We start from the raw sequence: 13,205 nt of genomic DNA, 5'->3' as shown, positions 1-13,205 counted from the left end.
AATTTCTTCCATGCAGGAAAAACACCAGTATCTCTCACGTCAGCCCATATTCCCCCTACCAGAAATAACTCTAAGCAAAGGATGACAACTCTTGTCAGCCTATAAAAGATACAAATCTTTCCTGCACTGCTCCTACCCTGAAGAGTCCCAGTGTGCCATGGCCCACACTGAAGAGAATTAAAGATGTCTCCCCAGCACTGGACTATTCTGTTGTGTCAAAAACTGTCCTGTGGAGTGAAGGACATGGATTCAAATAACTTGGGGTTCAGGAGTAATCCACAGCTCATTTTCTGGGCAGTATTCAAACCATGTACCTACTCTAGAACAAAGTTAGCACTACGATTTTTTTTTCAGCTTCATTAAAAAAAAAAGTAAACTTTATTTTTAATTAAAGTAAATTTTATTAAAAATAAAATCCTTCACTCGAGTGTTGGGCATGCTCTGCAGTAAACCCTGGATCAAGCTATTCACAGGCATGAAAGAAATGTGACAGTCATATTTATTATCCAGTAATTGTGACCAACAGACAACATAACACATTCAACAAGTGTGCATAGAGTGCACTTCCATTGACAAACTTGAAATTCACACTCCTAAGGGTCTCTGTCCTAGGATATCAGAGGACTTCACAAACACAACCCACCTCAAGCAACACTCAAACACTACTCTTAAGATGGGGAGAGAGTCCCAAGAAGCAGGCAAACTGGGACATTTTTTGGGGGCATTGCAAGGTTTTGCTTCCCTGAGAGATGCATAGGCTTTTGAGCCAGAGGTTACTGGTCCTGTAGCATGGGACTAAGCACATGCATTTAGCCACCAAGAGCTGAAGACTGATGATGGTGGGTCTGAACCAACCCAGCAGAGGCTATCCTGTCTTCTAGGAGAACTAAACAAATGAGAAGGAAATACCTAGCAAAACCTCACCAGTTCACAACACCGCAATGATCTTAAAGGTCCTTTCCAATGTAATTGATTCCATGAAAACAAAGTGAAGAGGTACAGGTGCACTTAAAAGCTGCTCAGTAAGCAAATGCAAAATGATAGGATGGCTGCATATCCTCCTGGTTGCTTTACCTTTGCGATTTTGGTTTCATCCTTCTTCTTTGCAGTTTGCAGGGCTTCAAAGTGGTGTCTGGCACTGTCATAATCCACAAGCTTCCTTCCTCGCTTTGCTATACGAGACTAAAAAAGAAGGAGAAAAGAGTCATGCCAATCTTCTCCAGCAGCCAAAACTGCAAAACCTCTCAGAAAAACAACTCTCCTCTTCACCCAATTTTCAGAGCACCCCCATGTTCTGCCCACACAAGGACACTCACTGGATCCTCCATACAGGCTGCCCAGAGAAGTGGCCATGGGAGCCACCTGTGACAACCACTACTCTAGAGGGAGCTCCTCAGGAGGCAAGCAGACATAGCCAGGGAAGGTAAAGGGATCTAACCAACAGGCCCCACCTCTGGCTGACATTAATGTTTTCAGAACTGGAGCTCCATTGTTTCCTAAGCCCCACTCATTCATCATTTTCAGGGCTTCCTGGGGGCTGCAGCCAGTCTCTAATCAGTTCACTAGTTTGTGTGGAAGCTTACGAGTTTAAGTTCAACAAAAGAAGGCATTTTCATCGCGAGCACAGCAAAAGCACTCATCCATATGCTCAGGATATGCCTAGGACAGCCCTTTGGACCTTGTGACAGGAGCTGCAGACAGAAGTGACTGCAGCCACGGGCAGTGGTCTGCTGTCAGTCACTACTGAGCAAGGGCAGTGTGAGGGAAAACCTGCAGCACTGTATAACCAATAGGCAAGACACACTAAAGCTGTAACAAACATAAGGGTTTGTTGTGAGACTGTGTACCAGACTCAGACTCAGGAATGGAGTCCTGACAAATCCATGGTTGCGAATCCAGGATAGAAAGGCAGACCTTTGGCATGATCCTCCCTTACACTTCATCATCTGAGGTGCCTCAGGCTCTCTCCCCCAGCAGAGATGTACTATTTTGAGGCACTGGTCCACTGGGCTGCCCTGTTTCAGGAATTATCCATCCCCTCAGACCCTTGCCTCCCACACTATCTGCAAACACCCCAGACTATCTGGGTTGGAGCACAGGTCTTCCCAGCCTGACCCTAACCCCCAGCAGCTCAGAGAGTCTGGACAAGCGTCTGTGATCCGCAGTCTAGAGATAGGCTGGAGAACAGAGTGAAAAGGCATGGCAAAGAGCCAGGAAGGCTTCTAATTAACCACATCACCCAGGGACATAGAAAGTGCAGAATGAGGAATCAGCATTTGGATTTACTCGCAAAAGCAGAATCCCCCTCTCTACTGTGCTTGGCAGGGAGGTAGGGTTTCGTCTCCCCAGGCTCCCGCAGATAAGCTGCAAAACTGCACTCAGGGCTGATCTCTCTGCCAGACCAGCTGGGACCAGTTCGCACGTCTCCCACACATGCTCCTATGAACTTCCAGCAAACGCTGGTGCAGCTCTGTGTGAGTCACAGCAGATCTGCAGGATCTCAGCCACGCACACACCCAAACTGATTTCTAAATGTTCAGCTAAATCCGAGAGGAATCACGAAGAAGCTGAGCCACCCCACAGCTGAGGTCACTATAAGACATCTCCCAGACATCATGTTGCCAGCCAGGAGACAGGGTATTGCAGGGGGCTCCAGCAGAATGACAATCTCTGAGATGCTAGTTAATGTATCTTGTGAAGGCACCAGATAAAACACATGGCCCAATCTGGGATTTGAGGTATGATTTCTCCCCAGGTCAGACTGGTAGAGATAGCTGGAGTTTTCCCCACCTCTGACAAAACAAACAGCCATTTCTAGGTTTTTCTGCTACCCCACCAGGCAGTTTGATTCAATGTCACCCATCTCTCAAACAAGGTCACTCCTCCCTGTTTTTGCAGCTCCCAGTCTTCTAACACCCACCCTCATGTTTCCAGTAGAGTACATGGAAATGCTGCAAAGTACAAATACAGTGTGAGTGAGCCCTCCTGGAGTAACCACTGTCCACACCATTGCCTGTGATGGCAGTAATAGGATTTAGCCCAGTCCTGGAAGGCTACAGGAACTCCTTGTATGGCTCTAGGACAACTGAAGGTACCCACCACTAAATGCATGTAATAGCTGAACTCCAACAGAGTTTACCACTTTGCAACAAATCCATCTTAATTTGAGCCTCCTTAAAAAAAATTTAAAAAAGAGAGAAAAAAGGAGAAAGAAAAACAAAGTCAAACCACACCCTCCTTTACTGATTTCATTTTAAACCTAGTAGGACACCAGTTTCAGTGCAAGACAGAAAATTGCCAACTCCACAGCTATTCAGAACTTGGGTGACAGTTTATCTTCCCTGGGCTCACTGCAGAGACTTATACTCTTATCGCACATTCTGCAAAATCAACGAAAAACTCACTCAGAAATATTAAAGATTATGCAAGAATCCTACTCTAAGAGGTACAGAGAGTGACCTGCAAAAAAAGGATAACGTACTTTTTGTATTCCCTTTTGCCAAGTTAGAGAAAATAGACAGGCTTTGTTCAGGGGTGAACAACCAACACTGGACAAATTATTCTCTTTAACATACAAAATCCCTTACTAAAGGAATACTATGTTTGCACATTCCTGCTGTGCATCCCTTTGCAAGTCCAAAAAATTCAAGGGAATTTTTCCAACCCCTCAAGTGAAGACAAATTCAGAATAAATTAGAATTTAACAAAAAATAACGCATGCATGATCTAACTCATCACATATTTTGAAATAATGGAAAACAGGCCTTCACATAACTAAAATAAAATCATCTTCTCTCCAAAAATCATCTTTTGTTATCACAATAATGTCAGAATTCCAGCAAAAACAGAAAATTTTATTTTGTGGAAAACAAAAACCAGAAAACTATTACCACAACAACAAAAAGCAACTCAAATATTGTGTAAACTACATAAGACTGGGTGTTTTTTTCTGCCAACCTCAAGAACTCTAATTCCTTCTGTGAAGCCAAACTACACATCTGTACAAGCGCAGAAACCTTCAACAACTGCATTTCTAGGAGTTTCTACCAGTTGAAGAAAATATACTTGATCTGAACACTTCTCAATGCTCTGGAGTAAGGAACATGATGCATCCAGGTGAATGACCAATAAAAACATACTGACTTTTTTAAATTCATACCACTGGAAGTCCATTTGAAAGAAATAGCCAACTCTTGTGAAATGTATCCATATTTTATTGTAAGAACCAACATAAAACCAAGTTCTCACTTGTTTCAGGAAGGGAAGCAGAGGTGAGTAGTGCTCTCTCTAAAACATTACTCAAATTGTGCATAAAGTTGCTTTTAGGCAATAATATAAAATTTTCCTCTTCTAGAGCATCATCTGAAGACTGAGAAAGAATATTAGTAATAAACACCTTTGTGGCCCATTCAGAAGTCACAAAGTATCCATGGGAATTCAGTACCTAACACCTTGAGTTTTGATGGAATTTGGGTGGTCCCAAGTCTTGTGCTCCTCTTAAAATCCCACCGTAAAACCTCAGAAGGACCCCATCAGATTTAAGAAATGATGAAGATACTCAACATGGGAAACATGACACTATGAGGTGACCCAGTGCACAGCCAATGAGGCTGGTAAAATGTGATTTGGACCAAAACAGTGCCAAAGTCTGAGCCGACAGCAAGCCCGAAATAAACCCTCCTGCTTAGGAAGCAGCACACAAGGCTCTGCAGTGCTAACTCAGGCACATGGCATCACCCTACATGGAGTGATCAGCTCTACAGCCTGCAGTGGGTGGAAAGCAGCAGCAAGCCTCTTCGCCCTTCCCCACTTCAGACTTCCAGGGTCAGAAGAGGCTGGAAAAATGAAGCAAAAACAAGGAGTCCCAGGAGACAAGGACACTGCTGTTCAGGGCTCATTTTACAAGCCTGTGACCTGCCCCCCTTTGATACAGCACGATCCTCCTGAAGCAACAAATATTGACAAAAGTTTTAGGAGACATGTGGTGGAGAAAGGGTTGTTTTCACTGGAAAGTATCCAAGCTGATACTTCCATATGGTGATATCATTACTAGTGCTTCCATATGGCGAAGACATTTCCTGCACAATCCTGAAAACGAATGGAGAGGAGATAACTGTGGGGGAAGGGAAGGTCACAGGACTTCATTCAAACCCAGGTCCTTGGATACCATCTCTCCCAAAAAGATATCCAGCGTTCCCCTTTCCCTGAAAAAAGCTGTTTATACACACAGCAGGACTTCAAGGACTCACAGAAATCTGCCTTCCACACCAGTCTCTACCAGTCTCTTGTAAAGTACATTTGCCACCAACTTCTTCCTCAATGTTTTTGTGCTTACAAGGAAGTTAAAAGACAAAAGGACTAAAAAGAGAGATTGAGAACTTCTGAGCTAGTGCTGACACTGCCCCCCTGCATTCTGATGCAATAAGGAATTTGATGGATCCTCCTGTTTCACACTTATGTTTTCTCTTCAACATCTTTCCCCTGGATTCTTCACTCTCATTTTAAGCCCAAAAGTAAAACAAAACATTTTCACATAACCCAGAGCTGCAAGCATCTTGGCTGCTCTCAAGGAAAACCTTGGAACAGCACAGCACACACATCCTCCTAAAGAAGATGGGGATGCAAGAAATTGATCTTTTGAGGTTTTATCTGCTGTTAATCTCTAGATGAAAAGATTTAAAAAGAATCTTACTTTAATATCTGGAAATTGGCCAAGGTACGTATCCATGGTCAGAAGTGCTTGATCCACCAGCTTCTGATGGAAATCTGTCCATAGGAGATCATTGTTCTGAAAAACAAAAGTATTGAGCTAATTATTAAGAACACAAGGCTCCACATTTCTATTTTTTCTCTGTGAATGCTACAGTCAACAATCTCAGTTCCCCAGAGGTCTTAAGAAATAGCAATTTCTTTGAAAAACTAAGGAACGGAGAAGTTAGTTGAAAACAGAGATCTTGGCAGAAATGTAGAAAGCCTGATGTTGCTAATTCAGGTGACCTCTCCAAGAACAAAGTGCCTTTGAAGACCTGTCTTTCCTCCTGCAATGTTAGATCAAGTCCTTAAAATGGAAGGGAAGATGAACGTCAGGCTGGCTTTACCTCCTTCTCCCTGCAGCCACAAAAATGGGACACCTGACACCTCGAGGCACCATTTTCTGCTTTTCATTACAAAACAGCTTTCTGGAGGATCATGAAGAATAACAGAAAGCTATTCTAGCAGTCTTCAGCCCTCACACCACCTGCATCCACAGCCCAACAGAGGTCACAGCCAAGACTTGTATCCTGAACTGCACACATTTTATCCTTGACCTGATCTCAGGCACAGTAATTTGCTATCAACACTTTGAATTAGGAGAAAATAACCCCTCTCACCTGTTTTTTCACTTGAACAATGGGTTTTGGCTAAAACATTCAGGAAAAACTACCATTTTATGGTTTTTATTTGGCAGGAATAACACTTCTCTCTCACCTGTCTTTTCACAAGAGGAATATAAACAAGGCATTAAAGGGGGAGGTGGGGGGTTGGAAATATTCCTGCAGACTCAAAGAGTAGCTACACTGAGTTCTCAGGATTCCTGCTCCCTTTGACCTCTCTGGCTCAAATTTTCTGAAGGGTCAGTCTTCCAGGAGGCACCACAGCAGCTCAGGAAGAAACAAGGCCAACAGAGAATGTGAAGCCAAACCAGCTGAAATGCAACTCCATTATTTACTGCAAGAGCACTTTCTAATGTGAAGTTTCCATGCTAATACAAGAATTGACCGGGAAATGTTCAAGTTTTGTTTATCTGCTTTGAAGTCATTATTTCCTGGCCAAGATGCAGATGTTATTTCAGGTGAGACCTTCTGCAGGGAAAAGAAGGGGAAGGAAAGAATCCTTCTCCTGCTCTCCTGTCTATTCCTTCACCACTGCTCTGATTCTACAGACAGCTGCAAATAAGCCCAATCCCGCAGCTTCATTGCAAATGGATCCACAGAGCTGAACTGCCACAGCTGCTGCTCAGCAGAACAGCTGAGTAAGACAGCAGAGGGTGCCTGCCTCCAGCTGGACCCACCACATGCACATGCCAAGGGGGATCCAAGCTGTAAAATGTCAGGTTGTGCCCTAAGCTCCACAAAACACACCAGGGTAAGTTGGATGAGCATCACCTCACCAAGGGATGAGAAGAACAGCAGGTTGGGGTGACACATGGCTCAGCCAAACAAGGAAGCAACTGAAATAAGGCAACTGGTGGTACTGCCATGACTGAGAGGTTGTTGCAGCTACACAATGGCTGCTCTGACCATGCTTTGGCCACAGATTTATCTTCTTCTTTCTCTTGCACAGAGCATAAGCAATACATCCAGTTAACCCTACTGATTCTTTTGTCATCCTCTGTCCCTGTTTAGCCACTTTTGGCAGAACAAACAGCTTTTGGGCATAAGCATACCACTCTGTGTAGCATAAAAGCATCTGGGGACAGCGTCCTACACAGACAAAAATACAGGCCATATCCTTTCAGCCTTCCTTTCTTCCCAACGCCAAGTTTGTCTTCAATTCTTCTGCAAAGTCACATACCTGAAGAAATATGGTGCACAGACATGGCTTTCAAAACTCATCTCTACTGACAGAGCAAGTTTGGACATCCCCACATCCTGGACAAAGTCTTACCTCTGCTATTTTATTTGTGTCATCTCTTCCAGGCCAATCTGGCTCATAAACTTCCTGCAAACACTCTGTCAGCTTCTTGGAGGCCTCGTGCATAGCTAGGAAAGAAGAGGGAACTGTTCAGAAAAAGAAGAAAAGTATACATTCCTCACAGTTTAACCCTCACCCTGAGGAATGGAGACACAAGAGACTTACTAAATGTCTGACCCTTGATAACACAGAGATGGAAGGTAACCAGAGGGAGAAAGGAATGAAGGATGCAGTTGCATCAAACCCTTTGTGCTCGTCCTCCCCTAGTAGAACATAATAAAGTCTATCTACTAAGACAGCACCAAGTTTGGCACAACCCCATTTCATCCCAGCTGGTCCTGAAGGATTCAGAAAGATCCATCGCCAGACAAGGCTGACCTTTCCTACAACTCACACCTGAGGAACACCAGGAAGGGGATGGCTGCAGAAACTGACTGTGTAGGTAAGCACTAGAGGGGAAACAATCCTCTGCTTATGCAGACCTTACCTTTCACGGAGGCCAAGTAAGTTCGGAGGTCCTTCTGCAGCCTTGTGCCTTCGGACTGTGAACATAAGGAGAAGACCATCAGTTACTCTGTCATATAAAGACAGCGTAAGAAAGAGAAGGAGTCAAGGATTTCTAATTAAAGAAAACTGATCTTGCAGATGTGCTATACCCTAGTCCCATGACCACATGAAACACAAATGTTAACAGGAAGAGCACACAGTCCTCTGACTTGGCAAGCCCACAACCAGAGGCCCGCAGGCATGTTTGGCCAACAATACAACAAGGTACTGAGTAACCTCATGTGGGCAAATCTGTGATTTACTCTTCCCAGCAGAGCCAGCTTTAGTGTCTTGGTTTCATACAGAGAACTAGAAAGTGTTCTGAGGGCAACAACTAGTTTATGTGCCAAGGGCTAGTGGGTCCGTGCAACAAATGGAACTGAAGGGAGTCTGTAGGATACAGAAGACAGATGCAACTGATTTAATTTGTACTGGTTTTGAAGCAGTTTAGCTCACTACTTTTTCCTGCCACACTGAAAAACAAAACCCCCGTGTGCAAAGTGGTTACAAGGAACGTGTGACCAACCCAAACATCGTGTCTGAATTGTTCTGTGCAGCAGGACTTGCAAATACAGTTAATCATCTTTAGCTTTACTGTGGAAGTGGCCTGCCAGCAGCAGATCTCACTCACTGGAAAACAAAGGATTAAAACTAGAAGCTAGGCTGAATTTTAACAGTTTGAGCCTTCAGATGACACAGCTGAGTGTAGCACAAGAACTCAGATTAGAAAGGGTCACAGAGACTTTTACATCAAGTTGATTCAGACACACACACATACATGAAGTCCTTATACAACTGCTGTCCTGCACTAGGACAAGCATAGTCAGGCTCACCTCCCCTCTACCTTGCCATATGTCATCAACAGTGGGGCAAAGAAGTACTCCCAAACCCAGACAGTAACATTATAGACAGAAATTAAGAGAAAAGCAAGGCTTGAGAAGTTGACTAATACCACCACAGAGCATGTCAGCAAAGGAAGGAGTAAACACTGAGGACACCTGTGCAGGCAACCTATGGACTATGCAAAAATACAGAAAAGTTTGAGAGACACAGATCTCTGTTATAAAAGGGTTTCTCTTAACCTGTGGGATCTCACTGGATCCTCACTATCCCCCCAAATTATCTGTAAAAACAAGAATGCAGAAAAGCGACCACCTCACCTCAAAGCCTGCAGTCTTTTCCTCCTCTTTCCCAGTTCGTGTCCCATTGGAAGGGCCCCCAGCATAATGAATTTTGACAGCTGAAGACAAGTCCAGAGATGGGGAGCTCACAGGACATCTCCAACAGCTGCCTAAAAGCTACCGTCTTCAAGAGCAGATGTTTCCCATCAGCCCTCCCTACCACTCAGGCACCTCTTGTCTCAACTGAACTCATGCTGTCATCCTTTGTGCTCTCAGTGCAGCTGCACTCTCCAAGCAGAGGCTAAATCTGCCCAGCTGTTAAAGTGGCAGTGATAGCACAGCTTTGTGGGGAAATCCATCTGCTTCCAACAGCATGGCCCAATTTGTTTTCCATGCCTCAAAAGTTCTGGACGAGTTCATTGAATGGTTTACTGCCATCAATAAAGGAAATGAGGGGTGAGAAAGAGCTGACCAGTTTTACAAACAAAAGTCTCATAGTCTGGAAAAGCAGTGGGAACCAACACAAACTGAGTACAAGAGGAGAGGAATTATGATCACATTTGCTGTGAAAGTCCTAGAAGTTCTTAAAACACAGAGCAAATAAATGTTGAGCTGTTTGCTGACTTAAGGTGAATGTGGAAACCCAGGCACATCAAGACTTTCCTAATAATGCAATCAGAAAGAGATGCCAGAGTAATCAAAGAGCACACACACAGGGGGCCATCAGGGAGGCCAAGCTGAACAGCAGCAGTTTAATCAAGCTGTAAGATGTGTTTGCTTGTTCCCAATGCAGGAAGCAGGAAAGTCTTGAGGAAAGCAGTGCCATCTGCCTAGAATTGGTTCATGCTAGAAATCATAGACTGGAACTGGCAAGATATGTCAGAACATAAGAAAAAATGGCACAGAAGAAAATATGCAAAGTCCCTCCAATGATACATTATCATCCTGTAGCTGTATCATTTTTTAGAATGACTATATTTGAGCACGCAACTTGGAGGTTATCAGAAACTAATCAGCAGGGAAGATCCTCTGCAGAACTTGCCCACTACACACTCAGGCACTGCAATGCTGTAACATTCAAAACTACAGCATCTGAAAACAGAAGCCATCTCTAAAATTGTGTCCATTCTTGCCCAAGTCCTGCCACAGCAGCAAATGACACAAGCCAAACTCAGAACTCTTTCAGTCTCAGTACTCAGTGCCAAAGCCACAGGGACAGAAGTATCCTCTGAGTGGAAAACCAGCATCACATTTAAACGTCAAATCAAGATTTTTAGATAGATCATCTGAAAAATCTATAAGTCGGGACCTGAAAACTGGAACACGCAATTGCAGCAATGCACAACTAGCCTTCTGTGTTCTCCAGGCATCCTCAACACCACTTGTCTTGCCACAGTGTACAGTCAGCCAGTATGTGATGTTGCATTCTATAACTGCAGTGGTCTTTCTCAGTCATCTCTTGCTGATGTTTAAAGTCAGACTTACAGCTGATCTCTGTGGCTGTGTGGTTACCTAAGTCTCTTAAAAGTACTAAGCCTGCCAGTTGAGAGTGAGCAGACTTTACAGCCTCTAAGATCTGCAAGCAGAATGATTTCTGAAGAGAAACCCATATTCAGAGTTTTTCCCAGCTCCCCTGGGTACCTGTGGTTCCTGCCCAGTTCCCTCTTTGGCATTTCCATTAATTTATTTCTTCTCCACCAGTAAAGTAACTTCCTCTCTACAAAGGCTTATTTTTATTAATTTAAGCATTAATGCTTTCCCACAAAACTTCGGGGAAACTTTAAGACCACTGCTTTTTCTCCATGTATGCAGCACCTGCTTTCTTCAAGTAGCCTATAGTGAGCTGTCAAATATTGCCACAATTCTGCATAAACTACAGAATCACTAAGGCTGGGAAAGGCCTCCAGTAACAGTTCATGAAGGGGATCAAAACACAGCTGCTCCATCATGCAGAAACACACCACAGTGCCAGGTGTAAGGGCTGCCACCAACCTCGCACTTTCTGTGTCTCCAGTGAGTATTTCAATGCAGGGTAAGAGAAGCCAAAGCCTGGCACGCCTCAGGCAGGGGCTGTGTTGCACCTTTACAATAGGCCTTTTGCTCCCATGTCTGTGAGAATAATATCCAGGACAGATCCTTGTGCTGATGCCTGAACACAGGTGACACTGGGAAAGGGAAGGAGGGGGGAGCCTTCAGATGGACTTCTGGCATGGTTAATTGCCAAAGATAATCGCCATGAGGGAGTAATATGAGAGGCTGTTCTGCTGCTTGTCAAGCCTTCAAGAGATGCAGGCAAGCCCTGCAGCTGCATGGTTATGTCCAGCTCATTTAGCACAAAGCAAATCCATCTGTCTGAGCTAAAAAGCTCCTACCATTCAGAAACCTCATAGTGGTACCCTTATATGAATCTGATGGACAGAGAGTGGGCAAGTGCAATGCTCTCCTTTATGTCCACTCAACTACTATTTAAGAGAACACAAGATACCTTGGTTGAAAATGCGTAAGTGATTTTTAGACCTGCGCTCCATTCACTGACAGCCCACACAAGGAACATGTGTCAAAGAGGCTCAATACAGTCATTAGAGCCAGAGGAGCCTCTAATCAACCAGTGAACAAGGCCACTGCCTGGTCACACCCCAGCCAATTCCACAGGAGAGCAGAGATGTTCTGTCTCCAGCATGCAGCAAAAGATGGGCTTTCCTCCAGACTTACATTTCGCACTGGAGCAGGTTTTTTAATGAAAGGCCATAGAAATCTCATGGATAACTATACTACACACACCTCTTATACACATAAAAATAAAAACATGTATGTATCTATGCACACATAGCTGAATTTTTTTTCCTAATCTGCTTAGCATGATAACAACTCCTCAGCCCTGCATATCCTAACAATCCAGCTAACTCACATTTATGGATTGCCCCCTAAAAAAAGATACAGTTTGCATTTATTTTAGTAATAAGGAAACTGAGGGCCAAAGCAAAATGAACAGATCCCAAGCAGCAAATGCAGAGCAACCTTCAGCTTTTTTTATAAATTATTTGGGGAATTGAGTTCCTGGTCTGCCCCTGCAAGATGGGAAAAGAAATTCAGATGTAAGGGGTACAAGAGAATGCTTCTTTAACAGGCTTCTTAGTGCACCACTGGAACTCATGGCTTTGGAAATTGAAAAACCATCCCAGACAGTCACATCTTAAAGTTTAGATTTGAGGGGTTTAGTACTTCTCCTTTAAAAAGGTTATTTCCTTATTGCTGATACTTAAAAATGATACAAGAAAAAGTCACATCTGGTAATCTCATGTTGTCAGAAAGAAGCCAAAATGTATTCCACTGTGTACAACAGAATATCATTGCTGGACATGCTATAGACATGTTGCGTGAACTTCTGGAGCAACAGCTACTATGGCTGCCAAGAGAATGAGCATTAGTCTCCAGGAATCTGCAGTCAGCTCTGGTTAGACATAAGTTAAAGTCAGACTGAAGGATTTTCATTATATTCAGCTGTGGCAAATCTCTTCTCAGCTGGTTTTGTGACACATGACCACATCTGTTGAGTCTTAACAGACACAATGCAGCTGCCACTAACAGCTCCAGAAAAAGCTACTAAATGTGTCAGGGCACAAAGAGGATAAAAGATTTTTTTCAGCACCACCTGAGCTATGGTGTGGCACACATTTCCTGCCATGAAACAGAAGCAATACTTCCCCTAACAGCAAGGACCAGGGTGCAAACCCCCGAAAGTAACTGGTGTTTTCCTCTCCTCTGGGTGGCTGAAGGCTCTAGATAAAAAAAATTAATAAAAACGAAAACAAAACACACCCAGTTGAAGATAGAAACCTACTACTGTTGAAGTAGGAGGGTGGG

At 43.8% G+C, this 13,205-nt stretch overlaps 1 protein-coding gene across 16 annotated transcripts in view; it reads right to left on the bottom strand.

Moving 5' to 3' along the window:
* Positions 1 to 13,205, bottom strand: part of BIN1 (bridging integrator 1) — a 94,297-nt gene that overhangs the window by 42,662 nt on the left and 38,430 nt on the right. For all 16 annotated transcript variants that reach the window (XM_032692696.1, XM_032692705.1, XM_032692700.1 and 13 more), the window contains exons 3-6: positions 8,162 to 8,216; positions 7,648 to 7,742; positions 5,693 to 5,788; positions 1,075 to 1,182 (exon numbers count right to left, since the gene is read on the bottom strand). In XM_032692696.1, coding sequence (XP_032548587.1) covers positions 1,075 to 1,182; positions 5,693 to 5,788; positions 7,648 to 7,742; positions 8,162 to 8,216 — 354 coding nt within the window. The remainder of the gene's footprint in view (positions 1 to 1,074; positions 1,183 to 5,692; positions 5,789 to 7,647; positions 7,743 to 8,161; positions 8,217 to 13,205) is intronic.

This window comes from Chiroxiphia lanceolata, chromosome 7, assembly GCF_009829145.1.
Source record: "Chiroxiphia lanceolata isolate bChiLan1 chromosome 7, bChiLan1.pri, whole genome shotgun sequence".
Classification (NCBI taxonomy): Eukaryota; Metazoa; Chordata; class Aves; order Passeriformes; family Pipridae; genus Chiroxiphia; species Chiroxiphia lanceolata.
The sequence above is the reverse complement of the archived record's forward strand: the minus strand, read 5'-3'. Positions and strand labels throughout refer to the sequence as shown.